This window comes from Ranitomeya imitator, chromosome 7 (assembly GCF_032444005.1).
Source record: "Ranitomeya imitator isolate aRanImi1 chromosome 7, aRanImi1.pri, whole genome shotgun sequence".
Lineage (NCBI taxonomy): Eukaryota > Metazoa > Chordata > Amphibia > Anura > Dendrobatidae > Ranitomeya > Ranitomeya imitator.
The window spans coordinates 198,258,475-198,283,107 of NC_091288.1; the positions used below are offsets into that span (position 1 = coordinate 198,258,475).

General features: G+C 46.6%; 1 protein-coding gene across 3 annotated transcripts in view; it reads right to left on the reverse strand.

Annotated features, from left to right (window-relative positions):
• IQCE (IQ motif containing E) overlaps positions 1 to 24,633 on the reverse strand; it is a 54,334-nt gene that overhangs the window by 11,891 nt on the left and 17,810 nt on the right. For all 3 annotated transcript variants that reach the window (XM_069734339.1, XM_069734340.1, XM_069734341.1), the window contains exons 7-18: positions 24,305 to 24,375; positions 24,005 to 24,118; positions 23,086 to 23,136; positions 22,029 to 22,099; positions 21,527 to 21,599; positions 21,241 to 21,290; positions 20,511 to 20,674; positions 6,570 to 6,625; positions 5,963 to 6,159; positions 5,807 to 5,881; positions 4,542 to 4,641; positions 3,834 to 3,995 (exon numbers count right to left, since the gene is read on the reverse strand). In XM_069734339.1, coding sequence (XP_069590440.1) covers positions 3,834 to 3,995; positions 4,542 to 4,641; positions 5,807 to 5,881; positions 5,963 to 6,159; positions 6,570 to 6,625; positions 20,511 to 20,674; positions 21,241 to 21,290; positions 21,527 to 21,599; positions 22,029 to 22,099; positions 23,086 to 23,136; positions 24,005 to 24,118; positions 24,305 to 24,375 — 1,184 coding nt within the window. The remainder of the gene's footprint in view (positions 1 to 3,833; positions 3,996 to 4,541; positions 4,642 to 5,806; positions 5,882 to 5,962; positions 6,160 to 6,569; positions 6,626 to 20,510; positions 20,675 to 21,240; positions 21,291 to 21,526; positions 21,600 to 22,028; positions 22,100 to 23,085; positions 23,137 to 24,004; positions 24,119 to 24,304; positions 24,376 to 24,633) is intronic.

Consider the following 24,633-nt stretch of genomic DNA (forward strand, 5'->3'; position numbering starts at 1 on the left):
AGAGCGGCTTAATATACATTTTTTGCAAAAAACGTATCAACCAAATACCTTGCTTTTTCCATCTTTTTACCAGCACTTGCTGTCCACTGTGATTTTTTTGCAACAGAGTGTTTTTGGTTTTACTGTGCTTTTTTGTGTTTTCAAGTCTCTTGGTGGTGTGAACATGTCTCTACGGGCTTGTTCACTGTGCGCGCAGCTCATGTGTTCTGGTTTTACATTATTGTTTTCTTGTGTCCACAAGACTGGGGAGGCCTCCACCCCTCTTTTTTTGACCTGTGCGCACAGGAGCCTTTCTGTCCAGCGTGTCCACATGGACATTCCTTTTCTGAATCCTGCTCATACAGGTATTGTACATATGACCAGGTTTTAAATACATCAGATAGGGATTACATACATTAGCTAGGACTGCTCTGATACGGGTATACCTTGACGTTTGGTAGAGCGGCTTAATATACATTTTTTGCAAAAAACGTATCAACCAAATACCCTGTTTTTTCCATCTTTTTACCAGCACTTGCTGTCCACTGTGATTTTTTTGCAACAGAGTGTTTTTGGTTTTACTGTGCTTTTTTGTGTTTTCAAGTCTCTTGGTGGTGTGAACATGTCTCTACGGGCTTGTTCACTGTGCGCGCAGCTCATGTGTTCTGGTTTTACATTATTGTTTTCTTGTGTCCACAAGACTGGGGAGGCCTCCACCCCTCTTTTTTTGAGCTGTGCGCACAGGAGCCGTTCTGTCCAGCGTGTCCACATGGACATTCCTTTTCTGAATCCTGCTCATACAGGTATTGTACATATGACCAGGTTTTAAATACATCAGATAGGGATTACATACATTAGCTAGGACTGCTCTGATACGGGTATACCTTGACGTTTGGTAGAGCGGCTTAATATACATTTTTTTCAAAAAACGTATCAACCAAATACCCTGTTTTTTCCATCTTTTTACCAGCACTTGCTGTCCACTGTGATTTTTTTGCAACAGAGTGTTTTTGGTTTTACTGTGCTTTTTTGTGTTTTCAAGTCTCTTGGTGGTGTGAACATGTCTCTACGGGCTTGTTCACTGTGCGCGCAGCTCATGTGTTCTGGTTTTACATTATTGTTTTCTTGTGTCCACAAGACTGGGGAGGCCTCCACCCCTCTTTTTTTGAGCTGTGCGCACAGGAGCCGTTCTGTCCAGCGTGTCCACATGGACATTCCTTTTCTGAATCCTGCTCATACAGGTATTGTACATATGACCAGGTTTTAAATACATCAGATAGGGATTACATACATTAGCTAGGACTGCTCTGATACGGGTATACCTTGACGTTTGGTAGAGCGGCTTAATATACATTTTTTGCAAAAAACGTATCAACCAAATACCCTGTTTTTTCCATCTTTTTACCAGCACTTGCTGTCCACTGTGATTTTTTTGCAACAGAGTGTTTTTGGTTTTACTGTGCTTTTTTGTGTTTTCAAGTCTCTTGGTGGTGTGAACATGTCTCTACGGGCTTGTTCACTGTGCGCGCAGCTCATGTGTTCTGGTTTTACATTATTGTTTTCTTGTGTCCACAAGACTGGGGAGGCCTCCACCCCTCTTTTTTTGAGCTGTGCGCACAGGAGCCGTTCTGTCCAGCGTGTCCACATGGACATTCCTTTTCTGAATCCTGCTCATACAGGTATTGTACATATGACCAGGTTTTAAATACATCAGATAGGGATTACATACATTAGCTAGGACTGCTCTGATACGGGTATACCTTGACGTTTGGTAGAGCGGCTTAATATACATTTTTTGCAAAAAACGTATCAACCAAATACCCTGTTTTTTCCATCTTTTTACCAGCACTTGCTGTCCACTGTGATTTTTTTTGCAACAGAGTGTTTTTGGTTTTACTGTGCTTTTTTGTGTTTTCAAGTCTCTTGGTGGTGTGAACATGTCTCTACGGGCTTGTTCACTGTGCGCGCAGCTCATGTGTTCTGGTTTTACATTATTGTTTTCTTGTGTCCACAAGACTGGGGAGGCCTCCACCCCTCTTTTTTTGAGCTGTGCGCACAGGAGCCTTTCTGTCCAGCGTGTCCACATGGACATTCCTTTTCTGAATCCTGCTCATACAGGTATTGTACATATGACCAGGTTTTAAATACATCAGATAGGGATTACATACATTAGCTAGGACTGCTCTGATACGGGTATACCTTGACGTTTGGTAGAGCGGCTTAATATACATTTTTTGCAAAAAACGTATCAACCAAATACCCTGTTTTTTCCATCTTTTTACCAGCACTTGCTGTCCACTGTGATTTTTTTGCAACAGAGTGTTTTTGGTTTTACTGTGCTTTTTTGTGTTTTCAAGTCTCTTGGTGGTGTGAACATGTCTCTACGGGCTTGTTCACTGTGCGCGCAGCTCATGTGTTCTGGTTTTACATTATTGTTTTCTTGTGTCCACAAGACTGGGGAGGCCTCCACCCCTCTTTTTTTGAGCTGTGCGCACAGGAGCCTTTCTGTCCAGCGTGTCCACATGGACATTCCTTTTCTGAATCCTGCTCATACAGGTATTGTACATATGACCAGGTTTTAAATACATCAGATAGGGATTACATACATTAGCTAGGACTGCTCTGATACGGGTATACCTTGACGTTTGGTAGAGCGGCTTAATATACATTTTTTGCAAAAAACGTATCAACCAAATACCCTGTTTTTTCCATCTTTTTACCAGCACTTGCTGTCCACTGTGATTTTTTTGCAACAGAGTGTTTTTGGTTTTACTGTGCTTTTTTGTGTTTTCAAGTCTCTTGGTGGTGTGAACATGTCTCTACGGGCTTGTTCACTGTGCGCGCAGCTCATGTGTTCTGGTTTTACATTATTGTTTTCTTGTGTCCACAAGACTGGGGAGGCCTCCACCCCTCTTTTTTTGAGCTGTGCGCACAGGAGCCGTTCTGTCCAGCGTGTCCACATGGACATTCCTTTTCTGAATCCTGCTCATACAGGTATTGTACATATGACCAGGTTTTAAATACATCAGATAGGGATTACATACATTAGCTAGGACTGCTCTGATACGGGTATACCTTGACGTTTGGTAGAGCGGCTTAATATACATTTTTTGCAAACAACGTATCAACCAAATACCCTGTTTTTTCCATCTTTTTACCAGCACTTGCTGTCCACTGTGATTTTTTTGCAACAGAGTGTTTTTGGTTTTACTGTGCTTTTTTGTGTTTTCAAGTCTCTTGGTGGTGTGAACATGTCTCTACGGGCTTGTTCACTGTGCGCGCAGCTCATGTGTTCTGGTTTTCTATAAAAGGAGTCTGGCACCGCCCAAACTGCAAATTTAGCTAACTAAACATGTACATGGGGGACATGGACCCAATTATAAAAAGAGCTGTCAATCAAGATCAGGGATAGTGGCAGATACGGAGGACAGACCGGTGCATAGAGTCATTGGCTGCGTCGGACGGACCCCAAAGCCTGATGTGTATGTGGAGTAAAAGCGAATTTGCAACTACAGCACTAAAATGTGCGTTACTGGTTAATAGGAGCTGATTAACCCCAAATGAGCTGAATTTCCTTATAAAGAGCAGCTCATACAACAGCTGCTCTGCATAGGACCGCCAACTGGTGGTTAAATTGGAAACTACATAGTGTAATCTGACAATAGTGCTCTTGTCCACTTACATCCTTCATCAGAAGCAGTACCTTAATATCCAGCAAACTATATGTTCTTATAAGATGATGTAAATGGTATCCGTAATGCACACAGCATGGCATGAGAAGAATAGGGACCATTGGGCACCAATAATGACCATGCCCGCTGCCGTGCTGTGTGCCCGGACCTCATAGAGCTCACCCTGCTCTGATACTGCCTCCAGTTCTTCTGGATAAGCTGTGCTGCCTCCTGTTTCCTCTTCTTCTCTCCTCCGCTGAAGGAACTATTGGATCCGCGGCCCGACGATGCACTTGATGAGCTCCTCACAGAACCTGGACGGGACCCGTGTGACTCCTTCTGCGCCTAGGTAAGAAATCAACATTTTCTATACCCAAAAGGACTCTTCAACAATTATATTAACAGGTATAAAAAGGCTATAAGGATCAGACCAGGCTTTATTAAGCCGGCTAAATATGAAAAAAAAAAAAAAAAAAAAAAAAGAGTGTCGGACGCATTAGTGTGAAAAGTGCTCTCTACACTCAAGAAAGTGATTGCAGCCATATTGCATCTCTTACATCACGACGCATCTGCGACCTGACGTCATGCAAGGAACCGACCAAAGAGTCACCATCCCTCCTCAGAGCTCAGGTCACAGGGTGTCCTCCTAATACTCCTCCCAGTGTGGGGCGTCAATATTCACAGCTTTTTTTCCTATAGCTGTAGCCCCATTTATATAAACATGATTAGTTATAGCACAAACTTGATGAAAAGGTGTAGATCCGGAGTGGCCAAGGAATTCTACAGCTCACCCGTCACGTTGTGTTGCTGCGGGAGGAGGGCTGTCCATATATTGTTTTATATCGCCCGGTCACATACACAGACTTTGCACAATAAGGAACGCACATTCACCTTTTTTGCAGCCTCCAGTGCAGCCCCCTTGTCGCGTTTTTCATCCTCTAGCTCTGCTTCCAATCGCTTTATTTTTTGGCTCAGACGGTTGATTTCTTCCCTGTGAAGTGAAATGAAGAGATGGTTATACAGGTTGGTAGTAAGCCTCATATGGGGTGGGATCGGCCACAATGGGGTTAAGCTCGCCCTACACTGTGCTCAGTAAATTTCGAAAGCGTGCACCAACTATTGAATTTAATTTTAATATTGTTTCCAGGTTTGCCTGTCTGCAGATTATTTCACCCCCACCATCTATGGAAATACCGCTATGTCTCACGAGAGTCTGGCCGTGCCAGGTAATGGTGGGTACACATTAGGCTTGTGCCCACTACACTTAGGAGGTCCCAAGAGCAGCCACAATTAGGATGGATGACACCATAGGAATCCATTGTAATAAGGCATATACCCCATAGTGTACATTTCCTTGTCCGAGCCCTCTGGATGGGAAAGTGCAGTCTGTTGAGCTTTCCTATTAATATGCAGGCGAGGCTTCTGGCCTCTGTATGATAAATCCAGGGGGCCCTATGTCGAGAAAGGTTTTCAACGTATAGTGTAGCGTAGTACGCTGCATCCATGCACTTACCCTAAGAGAGTCCCACAAGACGCTAATGGTTGACTACAGACTGTGTCATAAACCAAGGACTGCGGCAGGAAAAATAAGCACATGTAGGGGACAATGGAGCTGGGGGGCAAGCACTGCCATATTGTAAGGGATCCCAGCTAAAAGGGACTTTTAGGCTGATGGCAAATCCTTAAGATAGGGTCAGCATTATATGACCCATCATCCCCTCCGCCGAGTTGGTGAGCTGCACAGTACTGCATAGTGGCAGTGGCCAGGTTCTGTATTTCTAACCCCTCTTGATTGGGAACGGATGTGCAATACCCAGCCGACCACTGTTCCGTGCACCCCACCTATCAGATATTAATGACTTTTTTAAGGATTAGCCATCGATATGCAAGTCCCAGAAAACCCCTTTAAGAGCACCCTACTTTTGCCCCCTTCTATTACGCTGAGATTTTTGCACTTTGGTGCAGCAGGGGTAAGGAGGGATCTGGAAGCAAGGTATGCGGTGACGGGGGCTCGTCTTCATCTCTTGCTGCATTTCCCACGTGATTTTGGATAATACGATGGATCAATAACGGAGAAGCGTTTTACGTGCCCCTTTGTCTGTGTTTCCCATGGAGTCACTATACCGTAAGTTACCATTACTGGTATGAGCAATCACCTCTCGTCTTTTCCATCCTTCACTTTTCGCTTCTCCACTTCGGACTTTTCCTGCTGCAGTTTTTTTAAGTCGGCTCTGAGAAGAACGAGACAGTTGTCAGGAATCAGTGACCAGCTACTTATAGACCTTGGTTCCTGACAGCGGCCGTCTGCTTACTCCTTTGCGCCCAGTCGTTCCTGTAAAGCCGCCCGATCCTCTTTTATCTTCTTCACCAGGTTTCTCAGCCTCTCGCACTCTTCTTGAGGGTCCGGTTTGTGGACTGGTGGTCCGTCTCCCTGACCGGGGGCAGGCGCTCCTGTCACTTGTGCATCCCTGATCTGCTCGGTAGATGATTTCTGCACACTTTCCCATTTCTAAAAAAAAAATGTACAGAATATAGATTTTATACGGTGGGGGCACCTCACAACACTTTAGGGTCAGTGTTAAAATTCCTTTAATCTGCTATAAACGGGACAGGATAGTGACAGTCTGATCATACATGACTGACGCAGACACTGCTTAGGAAAAAAAGCCGTAATAATTCATTAAAGGGATATTGAGCCATAGACATTCGGGTCCTTTACGTCACATACATCATAAATATCCGACAGGTGAGGTTCGACCTCTGGGGTCAAGCAATGGACAATAACTGACCTCCATTGTTCTATTGTGTATATTCTATTGGACATTGATTGCATTTAGCCCTACCCCAGGCCGTGTAGTGAAGAATGACCATACATCCTACAATGGAGGACCGCAGGCAATGATTTTCTACCAACCTTACCTTTTCTAACTCAGAAATCTTCCTCACCAGTCTCTGCTTGCTCCACTCACTATAACCTAATAGGTGGAAGCACAACATCTCAGAACAAAAGTGTTTTTACATCAGTGAGTATAAGCTTTATTTATTTTTTTTTTCGGGGGGGGGGGGGGGGGGTAAACATTTTGATCAAGAAGGGGTTATCCTACTATCCTAGTAGTGGACAACCCCTTTAAAAATAGTGGTATTGTATTACATTGCACCCTAGTAGATAAATTGTGAATTACACAAGTCACATCACTTCTGTGAACAGCGGCGAGGAGGAAGAGAGTGTCTGCTGTATCTTCTGGTTTTATTTTCATTTGGGTCCTGACATGATTAATCTGTGTTGTGAATTAGTAAACAGCCTATTCAACACAAAATGACTGTTCAAACCAAGCACAGGTGCTCAGTGCGCCCTCCCTGTGGCTAAACAGTGCAGTGCACCTTCTCACTCATTTGTTTTCATTCTATCTCTGCCATTCCATGTAAGGTCAGAGCTGTCAATCAAGTGCGAGAAGGGCAGAGATACATAGAAAACAAGTAGTCAGGAAGGTGCAGGGAACCATTTGGCCACACCAAGGGAGAACCGAGTGCTGTGCTTGGTTTGAACAGTCATTTTATGCTGATAGGCTCCCTTTAATATAAAATGAGATAAACATTTAACATGGGATTAGTTAGCTGTGAGTAATCTCGCATTCATGGTAGGGTTTGGCTATATTCCCATGATGAGTTTTTCATGCTGTGTATTTTTTTTAAAATAATGCAAGTGACCCATTTTACTTAATGGGTGCAGAAAATCTGCAACATCAAAAACTCACCAAAAGCTCATTGTGTGATCCTAGCCTTACTAAGGCTGGTTTCACATTTGCGTTTAAAAACGCAGCGTTTTAAACGCAAACGCATTTGGTGAAAAAACGCGTTTAAACGCTGCGTTTTTTAGACGCAAGCGTTTTTTGCATGTTTTAATGCAAATGCGGCGTTTTGACGCGTTTACATGCGTTTTTTCCTGCGTTTGCGTTTTTGAAACGCATGATGAGAAGTGTGTGACAGCTGCCAATCATCAAAATCAACAAGAAAACCCACTATAAACAGAAATAGCTAGGGTTAGGGTTAGGGATCCTAACCCTAACCCTAAGGGATCATAACCCTAACCCCAACCCAAACCCTAAGGGATCCTAACCTTAACCCTAAGGGATCCTAACCCTAACCCAAACCCAAACGCTAAGGGATCCTAACCCTAACCCAAACCTTAAGGGATCCTAACCCTAACCCTAAGGGATCCTAACCCTAACAATAAGGGATCCTAACCCTAACCCAAACGCTAAGGGATCCTAACCCTAAGGGATCCTAACCCTAACCCTAAGGGATCCTAACCCTAACCCTAAGGGATCCTAACCCAAACGCTAAGGGATCCTAACCCTAACCCTAAGGGATCCTAACGCTAACCTAAACGCTAAGGGATCCTAACCCTAAGGGATCCTAACCCTAAGGGATCCTAACCCTAACCCTAAGGGATCCGAACCCTAAGGGATCCTAACCCAAACCCTAACCCTAAGTGATCCTAACCCTAACCCAAACGCTACGGGATCCTAACCCTAACCCAAACCCTAAGGGATCCTAACCCTAACCCTAAGGGATCCTAACCCTAACCCAAATGCTAAGGGATCATAACCCTAACCCAAACGCTAAGGGATCCTAACCTTAACCCTAACCCAAACGCTAAGGGATCCTAACCCAAACCCTAAGGGATCCTAACCCTAAGGGTTAGGGTTAGGATCCCTTAGGGTTTGGGTTAGGATCATTTAGGGTTAGGGTTTGGGTTAGGCTTATCAGTGTGTTTTCTTCTGTTTTTCTATTAAAACGCATGCAAACGCATGTGCTTAAAAACACATGCGTTTACATAGACATCAATATGTTTTTTTGCCGCGAAAAAACGCATGCGTTTTTTTGCAGCAAAAACAGGGATTTTTGTGTTACTCACCGTAAAATCCTTTTCTCCGAGTCGTTCATTGGGGGACACAGGACTGTGGGTGTATGCTACTGCCGCCAGGAGGCTGACACTAAGTAGGTATAAAAAAAAAAAGTTAGCTCCTCCTCCATAGTATACACCTTGCCACTGGCCCTGACAGCTCCAGTTTGGTGCACAAGCAGTAGGAGATAGAGAAAACAAAACAGCATTAGAGCAAAGACAACATGTCTAGAATAATACTACAGTCTGAACAACCCCATAGACAAATAAGATGAATAGGGAGGGAGCTGTGTCCCCCAATGAACGACTCGGAGAAAAGGATTTTACGGTGAGTAACACAAAAATCCCTGTTTCTCCATCGTCTCATTGGGGGACACAGGACTGTGGGATGTCCCAAAGCAGTCCCAGGGTGGGAAGAAGACTCACTGGAATAAACCCCTAGGCACTTACCGCCTATAGGTGCGATACTGCAGCCTGCAGAATTTTCCTTCCCAAGCTTGCATCAGCAGAGGCCTGAGTGTGGATATTATAATGTTTAGAGAAAGTGTGCAGGCTGGACCAAGTGGCCGCTTTGCAAACCTGCTCTGCTGAAGCTTGGTGCCGAAGCGCCCGGGAAGCCCCTACCGCCCGAGTAGAGTGTGCCCTGATCCCAGCCGGGATGGCTGCACCCCTGATACGGTAGGCCTCCTGAATAGTGGTTCTTATCCATCTGGCTAAGGTCGATCTAGAGGCTGCGAGTCCCTTTTTATGACCCGCAGGAAGAACGAACAGAACATCCGTCTTTCGAAAAGAAGCGGTCCGAGAAACGTATCTTCTCAGAGCTCTCACCAAATCTAGAGTATGGAGAGCTTTTTCCACCCGGTGTATAGGCGCAGGACAAAAAGAAGGCAAGACAATGTCCTCATTAATGTGGAATGAGGAGACTACTTTTGGCAGAAAGGAAGGTGCTGGTCTCAGTACCACCTTATCCTGATGAAATTGTAGAAACGGCGCCTGACAGGACAAGGCCGCTAATTCCGATACCCGCCTAATGGAAGTTATAGCTACCAGAAACAAAACCTTCCAAGAAAGGTACATTAAAGGAACGTCTTGGAGGGGCTCAAATGGAGGTTCCTGAAGAGCACTCAAGACCAAATTAAGGTCCCAAGCTTCTATCGGAGCTTTGTAAGGAGGGACTATATGAGAGACTCCCTGCAAAAAAGTTTTTAACTTGCAGATTGGTAGCGATCCTGCGCTGGAAAAGAACCGATAAGGCTGATATTTGCCTCCTAAGGGTACTTGGAGCGAGACCTGAGTCTAGACCAGATTGGAGAAAAGCTAGGACATTAGGAATGGAAAACCGAAGAGGAGGAAGACCCTTCTTCCTGCACCATGAGAGAAAAACTTTCCAGGTGTGGTGGTAAATGCGTGCTGAAGTTGTCTTTCGAGCATTAACCATAGTTGAGGCTACTTTCTGAGAAAAACCGGCCTGGGTCAGAATCCAAGATTAAACGGCCAAGCCGTCAAACGCAGAGCCTCTAAGTTCTGGTGGAATATCGGCCCCTGCGACAGAAGATCTGGCTGCATTGGCAGCTGCCAAGGAACCCCGACGATCAGCTGAACTAGGTCTGCGTACCATGACCTCCGAGGCCAATCTGGGGTGACTAGAATTGCTGGAACTCCCTCTAACTTGATCTTCCTGACGACCTTTGGAAGCAGCGCCAGAGGGGGAAACAGATATGGAAGACAACATTGGTTCCAAGATAGGACTAGTGCGTCTACGGCAATTGCTCCTGGATCTCGAAACCGTGCAACGAACCTGGGTACTTTGGCATTCGACCCGGTGGCCATTAGATCCACGTCCAGGATTCCCCAGCGTAGACATATCTGCCGAAAAACATCGGGGTGAAGAGACCATTCCCCGGGCGCAAGACCCTGTCGGCTCAGAAAGTCCGCTGCCCAGTTCTCCTTGCCCGGGATGTAAACTGCCGAGATCACAGAGTGATTGTTCTCGGCCCAGCGGAGGACTTGCCCTACCTCGCGCATGGCTGATCTGCTGCGAGTGCCCCCCTGATGATTTACGTAGGCCACAGCCGTGGCATTGTCCGATTGGATCCGCACCGGGCGACCCGCCAGAAGATGGTGAAAGTGCTGCAAGGCCAGCCAAATTGCCCTTATCTCCAACAGATTGATTGGAAGGGTTGATTCCCTTGGGGACCAACGACCCTGAGCCGTGTGCTGGAGAAACACTGCTCCCCAACCGAGAAGACTGGCGTCCGTAGTGACTACCAGCCAATGAACTGGAGGAAAGGCTTTCCCCTGAAGTAGGGAGGAACTCCTCATCCACCATATCAGGGATTGCCTGACCTCAGGAGACAGACGACACCTGAGGTTGAGAGACAAAGGACTCCTGTCCCAGGCTGACAGAAGTGCCTGTTGGAGTGGACGAAGATGGAATTGGGCGAATGGAACCGCTTCTATAGCGGCTACCATCCTGCCCAAGACCTTCATGCAGAACCGGATTGAATGGAAACTCGGCTGCCGAAGAATTTTTACCTCCTGCCGGAGACAAAGCACCTTGTCCTGGGGTAAAATAGTTAGCCCCCGAGAGGTGTCGAAGATCATCCCTAAAAAAGAAATCTTTCGAGATGGTACTAGAGATGACTTCTTTAAGTTGACCAGCCACCCTAGGCGAGCTAGAGTGTCCAAAGAGATGTTGACGTTGTCCCTGCATGCCTGAAAAGTTGATCCTTTGACTAAGAGATCGTCTAAGTAAGGCAGAATGACTATGCCTCGAGAGTGCAGGATTGACACCACTGTTGCCATCACCTTCGTGAACACCCTGGGAGCAGTGGCGAGCCCGAAAGGTAATGCAGTGAATTGGAAGTGTCGCTCGCCTATGGAAAACCGTAGAAATTTTTGATGTGGAAGAAATATAGGAACGTGCAGATAGGCATCTTGAATATCTATGGAAGCCAGGAATTCTCCCCTTTCCATAGCCGCAATGACCGAGCGGAGAGATTCCATACGGAAGCGACGAGTGCTGATGAATTTGTTTAGACACTTTAGGTCCAGAATGGGTCTCACGGTCCCATTCTTTTTGGGAACCGTAAACAGATTTGAATAAAACCTTTTGAACCTTTCTTCCTTTGGAACAGGGACAATGACCCCGTTGGACTGAAGAGACTCGAGTGCTCTGAATAAAGCTCTTAGATGGGTTTTTGAACTGGGAAGACTGGCCGGAAAAAAACGGCCTGGAGGGAGATAGGAAAATACGTACGCTACTCACCTGGTAGCAGTGTTTTTTCAGGAGCCATGACAGCACAACGAGAGAGGGGATCCGCCCTTCAGGGACAGGAAACCTACAGACATAAAAAGGGCGGTACCTCTCTCCCACGTCAGTTGTTTCCAGAGCATGAGAGGACCACCTTGGTTAGTAACACATATGCAGCATGTATATAAACACATTTTATTATGCCAGTGAACATGGAATATAACGCAAAAACCAACAGGGTGTTGAAACATCCAAAATTATAGGGTAGGGAATTTAAGGGTGCTGTCATGGCTCCTGAAAAAACACTGCTACCAGGTGAGTAGCGTACGTATTTATTCAGTCGCCATGACAGCACAACGAGAGACTTTCAGAGACGAAAGATTTAGGGGGGGATAATAGCTTCTAGCACTCTTTTCCCAAACGTAAGGTCTGAGGAACTACCCAGATCTAATCTGTAATGTCTAAGAAAGGTAGAAGGGGAAGACCATGTGGCCGTCTTACATATGTCTTCGATTGACACTTCTGACCTCTCCGCCCAGGAAGATGCCATGGCCCGCGTGGAGTGTGCCTTTATACCATCTGGAACTTCGTTGCCACCTGCGGTGTAAGCGAGAGAGATCGCCTCCCTAATCCATCTGGCTAGAGTGTTTTTAGATACTCTAAGACCCTTCCTTACCCCTTGATAGGCTACAAATAAAGAGTTATCTTTTTTCCAGGAATCTGAAACTGCAATATATCTAAGGAGGCATCTCCTCACATCTAAGCAATGGAATTTACGTTCTTTATCGTTAGTAGGGTTGGAGCAAAAGGAGGGTAGGACTACCTCCTGAACCCTGTGAAATTTAGACGCAACTTTAGGCAGATATAGGGGATCGGGTTTCAATATGACCCTATCCTCCCTAACCTGCATGTATGGGGGATGTCTGGAGAGTGCCTGCAGATCACTAACCCTTCTAGCAGATGAAAGAGCAACTAACAGGGCTGTTTTGATTGACAGGATTTTCACAGGAATAGTATCAATGGGCTCGAATGGGGCTATCGTTAGGGCTGAGAGTACTAAATGTAGGTCCCATGGGACTATCCTTTGTTTAATAATTGGTCTAGACCTGGTGACTGCTTTAAAGAATCTAGAAATCCAGTGATTACTGGCTAAATTAAGATTATATACCGCTCCCAGCGCTGACACCTGAACTCTAAGAGTACTTGTGGCCAAGCCCATTTCCAGGGCTTTTTGTAAAAATTCAAGAATCTGGTTAATACATGGTTCTTGGTCAATTTGAGCCCCTGAAAATGATAAAAATTTTCTCCATACCCTCACATAAATGCCCGTTGTAGAGGGTTTCCTACTTTTAAGGAGAGTATTTACCAGATTCTGAGAGAACCCTTTCCCCCTCAGTAAGGACCTCTCAAGTTCCATGCCGCTAGGTGTAAGTTGGCTACTTGAGGATGGAGGATTGGTCCCTGGGAGAGCAGATCTGGTAGCTCTGGAAGAATCCATGGTTGGCAGACAGACATCTTCCTCAGCCAAGGAAACCAAGCCCTCTTGGGCCAAAATGGAGCTATCAAGATTACCCGGGCCTTGTCCTCCCGAATCTTCCTCAGGACTAGGGAAATCAGATTTAGAGGGGGAAAAGCATACGCGAGCCTGAAGTGCCAAGATATCAGCAGAGCGTCCACAGCGTATGGGTTGTCTTTTGGATTTAGGGAGCAGAATTGGTGTAATTTTTTGTTCTCTCTGTTGGCAAAAAGGTCTATCTCCGGACAACCCCATAACTGAATGATCTGACTGAAAATGGCTGGATTTAACGACCACTCCCCCTGTCTGAGCATGTTGCGGCTTAGATAGTCGGCTTTGGTGTTGATACTTCCTTTTATATGAAGCGCCGTCAGGGAGAGAAGATGTACTTCGGCCACCTGAAAGATATGATTTGCGACCTCCATCAATGTACTGGATCGCGTGCCACCTTGACGATTAATGTAGGCCACAGTTACCCGATTGTCTGACAAAAGCCTGACGTGTCGACCCTGTAGGGGTACAAGGAATCTATTTAAGGCATGTTTTACTGCCAACAGTTCTTTCAAGTTGGAGGAAGAGTCCTGTTCAGACTGAGACCATAGTCCCTGAACCCAATCCTCCCCTAAGTGAGCCCCCCACCCTTTGGGGCTAGCGTCCGTAGTCAACACCCTAGATATGTGATTTATCCAAGGGACCCCCCTGTGTAGATTCGAAGTGTGAGTCCACCAACCAAGCGAATGTACAGTCTCCGCAGAAAGTGTGAATTTACTGTCGAGGTGAGCTTTTAGACGACGGGAATTGTGTAACACGTCCCACTGTAAAGCCCTCGTGTGGAACTGTGCCCAGAGAACTGCCGGGATGCAGGACGTAAGAGAACCCAAGATTGACATCGCACTTCTGACTGATACTAAGGGATTATTTATTGCCCTGGTGACCAACTGCTTAATCTTAGCAACTTTTGTGTCCGGCAGGCGACATTCCTGCTGACTAGAGTCAATAACATATCCTAGGAATTCTTGTACTTTTAGGGGCTGAAGGCGCGATTTTTTTATATTGACCATCCAGCCCAATTTGTGTAACGCATCCATGACTTTCTGTAGTTGGTCTGTGCAATGCGACTCAGAATGACCCACAATTAGCAAATCATCCAGGTAAGGGACTATTAATATATCCTGTTCATGCAAGTGCGCCATAACCTCCACCATGATTTTTGTGAACACCCTGGGTGCAACTGCGACTCCGAACGGAAGTGCCCGATATTGAAAGTGTTCTACTGTGCCAGCTAGGGAAACCGCCACCCTAAGAAATCTCTGATGATCAATATGAATTGGTACATGGTAATAGGCGTCTTTGAGATCTAAGACAACCATAAAACAGTGGTGAAAGAGTAATTTTATTGCTGTCTTGACCGACTCCATTTTGAAGGAGGGTATCAACAGAAAATTATTCAGGCCTTTTAAATTAATAATGGTGCGATATGAACCATCAGGTTTTTTGACCAGGAACAGAGGGGAATAAAACCCCCTACCTTCCTCGCCTGCAGGGACTTTGACTAGAACATTCTTCTGTTGGAGCTCCCGGACCTCAGACTCCAGCGCCAACTGCTCTGTAGAGGAGGAACGAACAGGTGTTAACATAAATTTGTCCCGAGGAGTATGGTGGAAGTCTAAGGTTAGGCCTTTCTCCACAATGCCTAAAATCCATGGATTGTTTGTAATCCGCACCCAGGCTGGGTAGAAGGCCGAAAGCCTACCCCCCACCTGGTCCGCTAGTCATTGTGGTTTCTTAACCTCTCGTGAAGGATTAAACATAAATCCTCTACCCCTCCTTCTGCTGTTGTCATATCTAGTAGATTCTCTGTTGGAGTCTCTATATGGTCTTCTGCGGTTGGACCATCCTCTATTATAGTCCCGTCTGTAGAAGGGTCTTCCTAGGAAGGGAAAGCGTTTTTTATTATCCCCTGCTTTTTCCAATAGCTCGTCTAGTACTGGTCCGAACAAGTGAGCTCCTTCACAAGGAATGCTACATAATTTTGTTCTAGCTTGTAAGTCCCCTGGCCAGCATTTTATCCATAGCGCTCTCCTGGCTGCATTGGATAATGCCGAGGACCTGGCGGCCAACCTGACCGAATCTGCTGAAGCATCTGAAAGGAAGGCTGCGGCATCCTGGATTATGGGCATGGAGGACAATATTTCCGACCTAGGGACTTTATCTCTGAGCTGATCTTCGAGGTGACCCAACCATACCATCAAGGATCGAGCGGTACAAGTGGCTGCTATAGCTGGCCTCAAGGATCCCACTGAAGTCTCCCAAGCTCCTTTAAGGAAGATGTCGGCTTTCCTATCTAACGGGTCTTTCAAATTCCGCAAGTCGTCGAAGGGGAGAGACGTTTTTTTGCATGCCTTAGCGACTGCTGCATCCAGCTTCGGGACTTTATCCCATGAGGACGAAGCCGTTTCCTCAAAGGGATACCGTCTTTTAAAGGCTGGCGGAAGCGACCCCTTCCTTTCTGGTTTCTTCCATTCCTTTGAGATTAACGATTTGATTTTATCAATCACTGGAAAAGCTCTTCGGGATTTTCGCTCAATACCCCTGAACATAACATCCTGAATGGAACATTCCGACTGGGTATCTTCTATCCCCATTGTGCCGTTAACTGCTTTGACCAGATGGTTAACCCTATCTAGGGACAAACAGGCTCGAGTAGACTCCTGATCCTCAGAGGAGGAAGTAGACGGAAGAGACCCTGAGCTTAGCTCACCCGAGTCCGAATCTACCTCAGATAAAGGGGATGATCTTTTAGCTTCTGCTCCCCGAGACTTGGATCTCTCGGCACCTTTAACTTCCTGTCTCACCATCTCTCTTATTGTAGAGGTTAGATCAGGCGCCTCCTCCTCCAGTAAACGTTGAATACATATTTTACATAACTTTCTCAAATGCCCATCTGGAAGCGGCTCTGTACATTCGGCACACTGCCTATGTTTGGCTTTGGACAAACTTTTCCTCCCCTGATAGAGGAAAAAAGACAAGGGGAACACAATCATCACTAAGTGGACTTTCACGAAGCTCACTTACCCCGTCGAGTAATGAGTGGTACCGTAGATGGGGGGTCCTTCGTAGCCGGCAAATCCTTACGGCCTGAGGACTTTGGTATAGAGATCCGTGCCTCCTTAGCTCCACCAGCGCGGCTACTGCCACTAGACCGACGCTGGGAGCTTCTACGAGGCTTACCCCAAGGTACCGCCCCCAGATGGGGGCCAGCAGGGAATCCCAGGTGGTCATTAATCGTCCGCCGCTGCGCTGCGCTGCGCTACCCCTCCCCGAAGCCCCGACCGCTCCCGCAGCTGGGCGCCGCCATTAGCCGGAGATGACGCTACTGCGCATGCCCAGCCGCGTCATCCGGACACGCCCCCTTCAGGACGCGGCGGCGGCGCCAAGCCGACACGCGGACCAGGACGCCAGCAGACCCCCTCCGGACCAATGCCGCGTCCCTGCCCGGAACAGCGTGACTCCCGGGACCCCAAGTAGCCAAGCACCTCTAGGTACCTCTGCGCTGCGGACGCCCGAGAAGCTAGCCTATGTCAGAGGCTGCTTCCTCCTGCTGCCACCTACACCGCGCAGTGCCCCTGCCGTGTGGTGCTTCCTGCCTCCTGGACGGGCCGAGGTAGGGGACCCCCGCTACCTGTACCGGGCCGCCAGGAGTGGGGAGTCTTCTTAACTTCGACCCTCTTCTCAGGGCCTGTCTGAAAGAGGTTCCGCTGTCAGGGACAGGAAACCAAACTGACGTGGGAGAGAGGTACCGCCCTTTTTATGTCTGTAGGTTTCCTGTCCCTGAAGGGCGGATCCCCCTCTCTCGTTGTGCTGTCATGGCGACTGAATAAACTCTATTTTGTACCCTGAAACCACCAGGTCTCTTACCCATCTGTCGTGAACAACTGACAGCCAGGACTGATGGAACAGTAGTAGGCGACCGCCTACTCTGTTGGAAGCGACGAGAGGCTGCCTCCAGTCATTTAGCCGAAGATCGAGGATATCTAGATCCCCTAGATCTTGACGGTTGATACCGCATTCTTGCCAATGGATTGGCCCTATAGGAGACCTGGTGCTCCCTGTCTTGGACAGGCCGACTTGGGGGACCTGCGCTTGGTGCCGCAGACCACCGGGAGTTACGAAAGGATTTAAATCTTGCTTGAAATTGGCGACGAAAAGGTTGCTTAACCTTTTGTTGAGGAAGGAAATTATTTTTACCTCCCGTGGTATCAGATATAAGCTGATCCAATTTTTCGCCAAAAAGACGGACACCTTGATAAGGGAGGGATGTAAGGGACTTTTTTGAAGTAGAGTCCGCCCGCCAATTTCTGAGCCATAGGGCCCTTCTGATAGCAATAGCATTTGCCGCAGCCAATGCTGAACAATTTGCCGCATCCAAGGATGCATTAATCAGATAATTTCCTGCTAAAGATATCTGATTTGACATCTCTATCACCTCTACAGGAAACCCCTTATCCTGAAGAGCCTTAGTTACAGACTCTGACCAAGCTATCATAGCTTTGGCAACCCATGTGGCCGCAAAAGACGGTGCGAGGGCTGACCCTGAAGCCTCAAACAGAGACCGAGCTAGACTCTCTAGGAGCCGATCAGTCGGATCCTTAATAGACGACCCATTAGGAAGAGACAGCAACGTACTAGAGGCCAAACGGGACACGGGAGGATCCACTGAAGGGGATTCTGCCCACTTTTTACAAAGCTCTGGAGCGAAAGGATACCTTGCACCTAGAGCCTTCTGGCCTAAGAAACGTTTATCTGGTCGCTCCATGTGACGTTGGACTAAATCCTCAAACTCAGGATGAGTAGAAAACACCTTATGAGGTTGCTTGAATTTCTTAAAGGACACCTTATGACCAGAAGGTAAGGTGGCCACATCCTCTACTCCCAAAGTCTGGTTAACGGCCTCAATGAGACTGTCAACAGATTCCTGATAACCAGGAGCTTCTAAATCAAAAGACCCCTCTGAGTCATAGTCCGAACCGTGTTCACTCAATTCCGCAGGAGAGGGAGATCGAGAGACGGGATTCAAAGATGCTGATGCACCTGACGGACCGGGAGACGCTGTGTGGGATCGTTTCCCCTGTGTCTGCCTAGAGGGAGTACAGGCGGATGAATGTCCCTGACAGGGGCTTGAAGGGACTCAACCGCCTTTGTTAGAGACGCCATAGACTGCGTTAACGATATGACCCACTCAGGGGGAGACACTGCCGACCCAGGTACAGGCACACCCGGCAGGATAGCCGGCGGGGTAGCAGACAGGGTAGCAGACGGGAAATCCTGCACGCGCTCGGAATCACAAGCCTCACAGAGATGGTTACTTTGCGCATGCTGAAAAGCAGACTGACAGGTAATGCATGAGGTATACAGAACTGAGTGAGTCTTAGGGTTTCTAGACATGATGACTCTAAAGCCGCTATGCTCCGTATCTCCTTATGAGCTACTAGGTCTAGAACAAATACTGTTGTCAGGCTGAGGGAAGTAGCACTCACCCCAGTCCTGTGTCCTCCTATATGCTCTCAAACACTGAACCATGTCTCCTGTGCAAATCACACATATAAACTAAATTACAGGGCGGATGCCTGAAAAAGTGGGAGGAGTTACTGCGCATGGACCCGGTTTAGGCCGAAGCAGGGAACTAGATTTTACTCCTTCCCCTGCTCTCCCGGGAAAGCTGGGTGCTCGAAACCGGAAGTAAACCGCCGCCGATGGGGGCGGGACTTCCCCCAGACTACAAGACCCATAATGCCACAGGCCGTACAGAAAACCGGAAGCCGCCAAAAAAGGGGTGGGACTTCCGCCCATGCTCAGACTACAAGATCCATAATGCCTCAGGCTGCCTAGAGAACAGGAAACCGCCGAAAAAAGGGGCGGGACTTCCGCCCATGCCCCTACTGAAGTTTGCTTGTGGGGAATAACGCTGGAACCCAGCACAGCGCCGGATAATAGTCGCCACCTGTGCAGTACCAGCAGAACGCGCGATGAAGCAGGAGCCCCCTGTGCAGCCCTCTGACAGCGCATGAGGTTAGACCAAAAAATCCACATATAAATATATATACATATATTAATATTAAAAGACGGTGCAGGCACCCTAACTCCTTACACCCTTCAGAAGGCGAGGAGAGGGACCGTCTGCCTCCTTTAAACACCGTAGCCGTGCATTGGTGATGAAGTGGAGGCTGCACGGACAAGGAATGAATGCCTGTACAACCAAGGGTTCCGTTACCTCAGGGTGGTCAGGTTCTTAGTCCGGCAAAAAAAATCCCACGTCGCGGGAGAGGATACGGGGAGGCGACACTCCACGTGCTCGCCCGTTGTTGGTTTGGGGAGATCGGACCCCTTCAAAAGGGTCCGTCGCCCCTGTCTTATCTACAGAGAAAGAGAAAAAAAAAAAAGCATCTGGGAAAACCCAGAGATGTGCCTCCTACGGACACTAAGCATAAACTGGAGCTGTCAGGGCCAGTGGCAAGGTGTATACTATGGAGGAGGAGCTAACTTTTTTTTTTTTATACCTACTTAGTGTCAGCCTCCTGGCGGCAGCAGCATACACCCACAGTCCTGTGTCCCCCAATGAGACGATGGAGAAAAACGCAGCTAGAAATTACTACATGTTGCATTTCTGCAACAAAACGCATGCATAGAAACGACGCATGCGTCATCAAAACACACGCAAAAAAACGCATGCGTTTTTAATGTTAAGTATAGGAAAAAAAACGCATGCGTTTTTTAGCGCTAAAACGCAAAAAAAAACCCGCAAATGTGAAACCAGCCTAATAGAGATCATATGGGCACCGTGCAGCAAAGCCATGACGCAGCTGTTATAAAGTGACACACTGTGATTCCAATAGCTGCATGATTTGGTTTCAAACCTGTGCCGCCATTGGGAATCATGGTGGAGGGGAGCTTTACACACAAGCAGTGTTTAACCAAAGCGTGGGGTGTCAACCATACGACCGTGTAAATTACAACGAGATCGGACCGCAATGGACAGACTGGCGCGGATCTCTCAACCGGAGCATTGAAATGAATGAAGCTGTCACACTCGGGTGGGGAGAGCCGCCAGCCAGTCCGTGCACCGCGGTCTGATTTACATGGCCCTTAGGATAAACCAAGCACATAATGACCGGGTGCTGTATTCACCTTTGGATCTGCTGGATGTAGGTGACTGCGCCATCGCTCGGTCCAGATCAGCTTTAAGACTCTTGTTTTCCTCCTGTAACTCCTTGACTTGTTTGGAGAGTTTCAGGACAGCCACATTCAGTGCTTTCTGTCTCCTCAGGGAATCCCTACTCTCTGGCGGAGGCCTAAGAAATAAAACAGACCATAGTTTGTAAATGACATATTCGTGAAAATAGTAACAAATACCCTTGTGTGGTGAACTATAATAGGGGTAAAACTGAAGATCAAACATGTGGTTTATCGTTGAAGCAGCTACGGAAATATCAGACTGCAGCAAAACCAAGGGCACATTTACTAAGGATCGGAAGTAAACGGTTTGGCTCCAATTTACGCCAAATTCAGGCCATGTGCGGTTCTACCCCTATGAAAAGAGGGAAAAAAATAATTTATTTAAATTTATTTTTTTAAGGACCTACTGGAGGAGTAAAGATGTCTGGAACTGTACTGAAAGCTAGAATGAAGATGGCCGCTCCCCTTCAACCATACTTGTGAGCGGTGAAGGCGGCCGAGACTCACAGAAAAGTCTATACTGAGCTTTCATCTCTCCTGGATAAATCTGCAGATCAAAGTGGCACATTCATTGCAGGGGCTAGTAAGGGCTGCAGTATCGGGACCCCCTGACGAGGTCTCCGTGAGTTTTGACATCTGGAGGTACGCTTTATATAAAATGTAGACTCATTCTTCTACCCACCTCTGTAGTGCGTCCTCCGCTTTCGCCAGCATTGACTGTAGCCTCTGAATCTGTTGAGTCCAGAAGAAAAAAAAAAAGGCTAAATTAATTCATTTTATGTCCGTGGTCACATATCTAGAGATCGAGTTTGCAGGGCAGGAAGTGGAAGTTGCTTAGGTCTACACCTATGTTTTATGGCCATGGAAAAAGGTGAGATATCTCAATAGATTATTTCCAAAGATGGAAGTGAAAGCGCGATGATTATTTTTGTGGCTGGTGAATTGCATTGACATCTATTGGGACATACCTCTTCGTAATAGGTCTCCATGGCTATCCTCATCTCTTCCACGCTGGTTGTTTTTAGCTCGGACTGGAGCTTGCTTTAAAGACATAAAGGCACATACACATAAAGGTTTCTGTACAAAGATTTGCAACCACGCTCTGGTCATCCTCCTATCTAGGAAATGTTCTGTATGGAACTATTTGGATACCCAGATCGATGCTGTAGACAAGTGATCCCCAAAAAGTGTGACCTTTAAGCTGTTGCACTCCCGGTGACTGACATGTTTCTTCCTATACACACACATATGGAGAGACCCGTCAGTCATGGCGAGCAGGGCTGAGAAAAGCGCAGGGTCTGGTTTTTGGACGCGTCATCAGAAACTATTTCTCGGACACACTGCAGCACTTCAGACTAAAACATACATATTTGCACCAATTCATGGAGCCAACCCCACGGGCAGCAAGGATCTTCTGACAGTTATCAAGAAATATTATATTATTCTTGATGAGACGGATGTGTGCCGTACCTTAAGGCATTGTCTTTTTCTTTACACTGCTTTTCCAGCTTCAGAATCTTCTGTTTGAGATTATTCACGATCTACAATAAAGATAAAATGTTTCGCCCGGCTCAGCCACAGGTGAAATATGGATTCTAGCTACTTTTGCACTAATGTTATAATGTAAATTTATGGTGCTCCGAGTTCCAGAAACGCATGGACATCGTGTGTGAGTGTAACATTGTGTGGTACAAGGCATCAGGCCCGAAAATGCACAATGACGGCAGAAGAAAAAAAAAAAAAAAACACACAAGAGAGATGTATATCACATAATCCCTATGGGATGGGATACAGCGCAGAATCAAGAAACTCGCCACCTCCAATGTAGAGAACTGGCAAACTTCTTGTTTTTACATTGATTATTTAGATCTGCACCCGAACATGGAAAGTTTGACTGTTGCATTGGCAGGACCGGGGGAGATCTCCAGCAGACAGGTACATTGGCAGGACTAGGGGCGATGCCAGGCTGTTGCATTGGCAGGACCGGGGGGCATGTCTCTGCCATTTATGTAATGGATACAACTTACTCATCATGACCAGGAGGCTTGTGCTGTTCCAACACTAAATCCGCCCCTAGCCTATGATTATGTTAATTAAAAGATGGTCACTATCTGCTCAGGAGCGCATCGCTACTTCCAGCCTACTGCTTGGTATGTGGCCGTGGGCTCTTGATTGACAGTTCAAACCAGTGACATTGTTGCACTGCCGTCCAAAGCGGAGCACTCTGATGCTGCCATGTAAGGTAGTTTTACCTATGCAGCAGTGGAAGCACCGTGGGATTACCTCTGCAGTGGTGGAAGCACCGTGGGACTGAAGGCGGCGAGGAGCGAGAGCAAACAGTACGCTACAGCGGTCCCGGCAAGCGCTTACTAGCTCACTATGGAAAAGCTTGTAAGCACTGTGCATGTTCGGGCCCCGCAGTTGGACAAAAGCAGCCGATGATCCTTGTGCAAACAAGCAGTGAACAATTAAAAACATTAAAAAAAACTAAACGGGAACAGCCCTTAAAAACATGCAAGTAACTCACCAAACTGCTGTCGCTTTTTTTGTCCACCAGGCTCCTTGCAAACTCCGAACTCTGTGGATTAGTATAAAATAAAGTCATTAATTTTATTTCTCATTCTTAATCAAGCAAACCAGAATTTGTGGGAATAGTAGAATAAATTCAGACCCTCTCGCCCATCCATCGGGGCTCCGCATTGACAACGGCCCGAGATGCAGAACTAGATGCAGCTGCTGGCTTTATAAGAAGGCAGCCATGTTTTTCCAACTATTTAACACCCTGTTGAGGCTACATGCAGCCGCTGATAACTATCCATATAGGAATACACTACCGAGGGAGAAAAGAAGATTCTTCAAACCTCCTGCAAATGTTGTGGAAAGAAACATTCTAAAATGAATTGTTTGTGTGGAATTTATAGTGGATTTCGCCCTTTGCAGCAAATCAAAATGTCATGGATTGAGCAAAGCTTTACGGGGAAATATACTACACCTATGCCGTAGGCAAATTCACCCCATGTGCATGTAACCTTAATGTTGATCTGAAAGCTTTATATAATGAAAGGGAAATGTGCCATCAAACAGTGACTTCATCTAGTTTTCATATTAAATGTCTTTTATCTAAAAAAACAACAACAAAAACAAAAAAAGCAATCTTGCACTTTTTACACTCCCCACTGGGTTTAATACAAGATTTCCACTTACTGTCATGTAAATATCACTTTTCATTAGTCTATCATCACAGACAGGCTTACACGTCTATACACGGCTGCTAACACAAGAACCACAATTCTCAATAGGCGATGTCACAGCACACCTCCTCCCGCCGTCATATCACTATATAGATTTGAAAAAGCTACAACTCCGATCATGCCCATATGGTGACATGATGGGGGCTGTAGTTTATGGCTCAGGGGTACGGCTTCTTAGCTCCGGATAAAACTCACTCTTGTGGGATCCAGCAATTGCTCGATCTGGCGGTCTTTTCTGTTGTTTTCCTCCTGTGATCTTCTCAGCTTTGTTTTCACTACATCCGCTTCAGATTTTTGTGTCTGTAACATCTGAAGAAAATAATAATAATAATAAAAAAAAAAGAATAACTTTAAGGAGTTGATTGTTTTATCTGAAATCTACAGACACGATGATTTAGTGTTTTTCTCATAAGAACCGTGATTATATTCAAATCTATAAAATTAAATCCTCGCCAATATGAATAATTAGGATCAAGGCGGTAGCAAAACACGCACCTTCTTCAAGTCTAAGATCTGGTCATACATGTCTTCTTTCTCTTTGAAATCTGGTGTGCCGGGGATGTAACCTACGATATAGAAACAACATAAAGAGCTTAATAGCTACATGGCCTGCAATAATGATGTCGATGGGTCTGCAGAGTATGGGGGCCCTCAACAATTTATTATCAGGGGAAATATTCATAGTCGACCTTAGACTACCATTGCATTGTTCTCTCGTAGATCAGACAGATCCGACGGTGGCTCTCTCATAGAGAACACAGGAGCGCTTGAGAGAGACAGCCAAGATGGTTGCCAAACGACCAGCCGAACCATTGTTCGGGTGA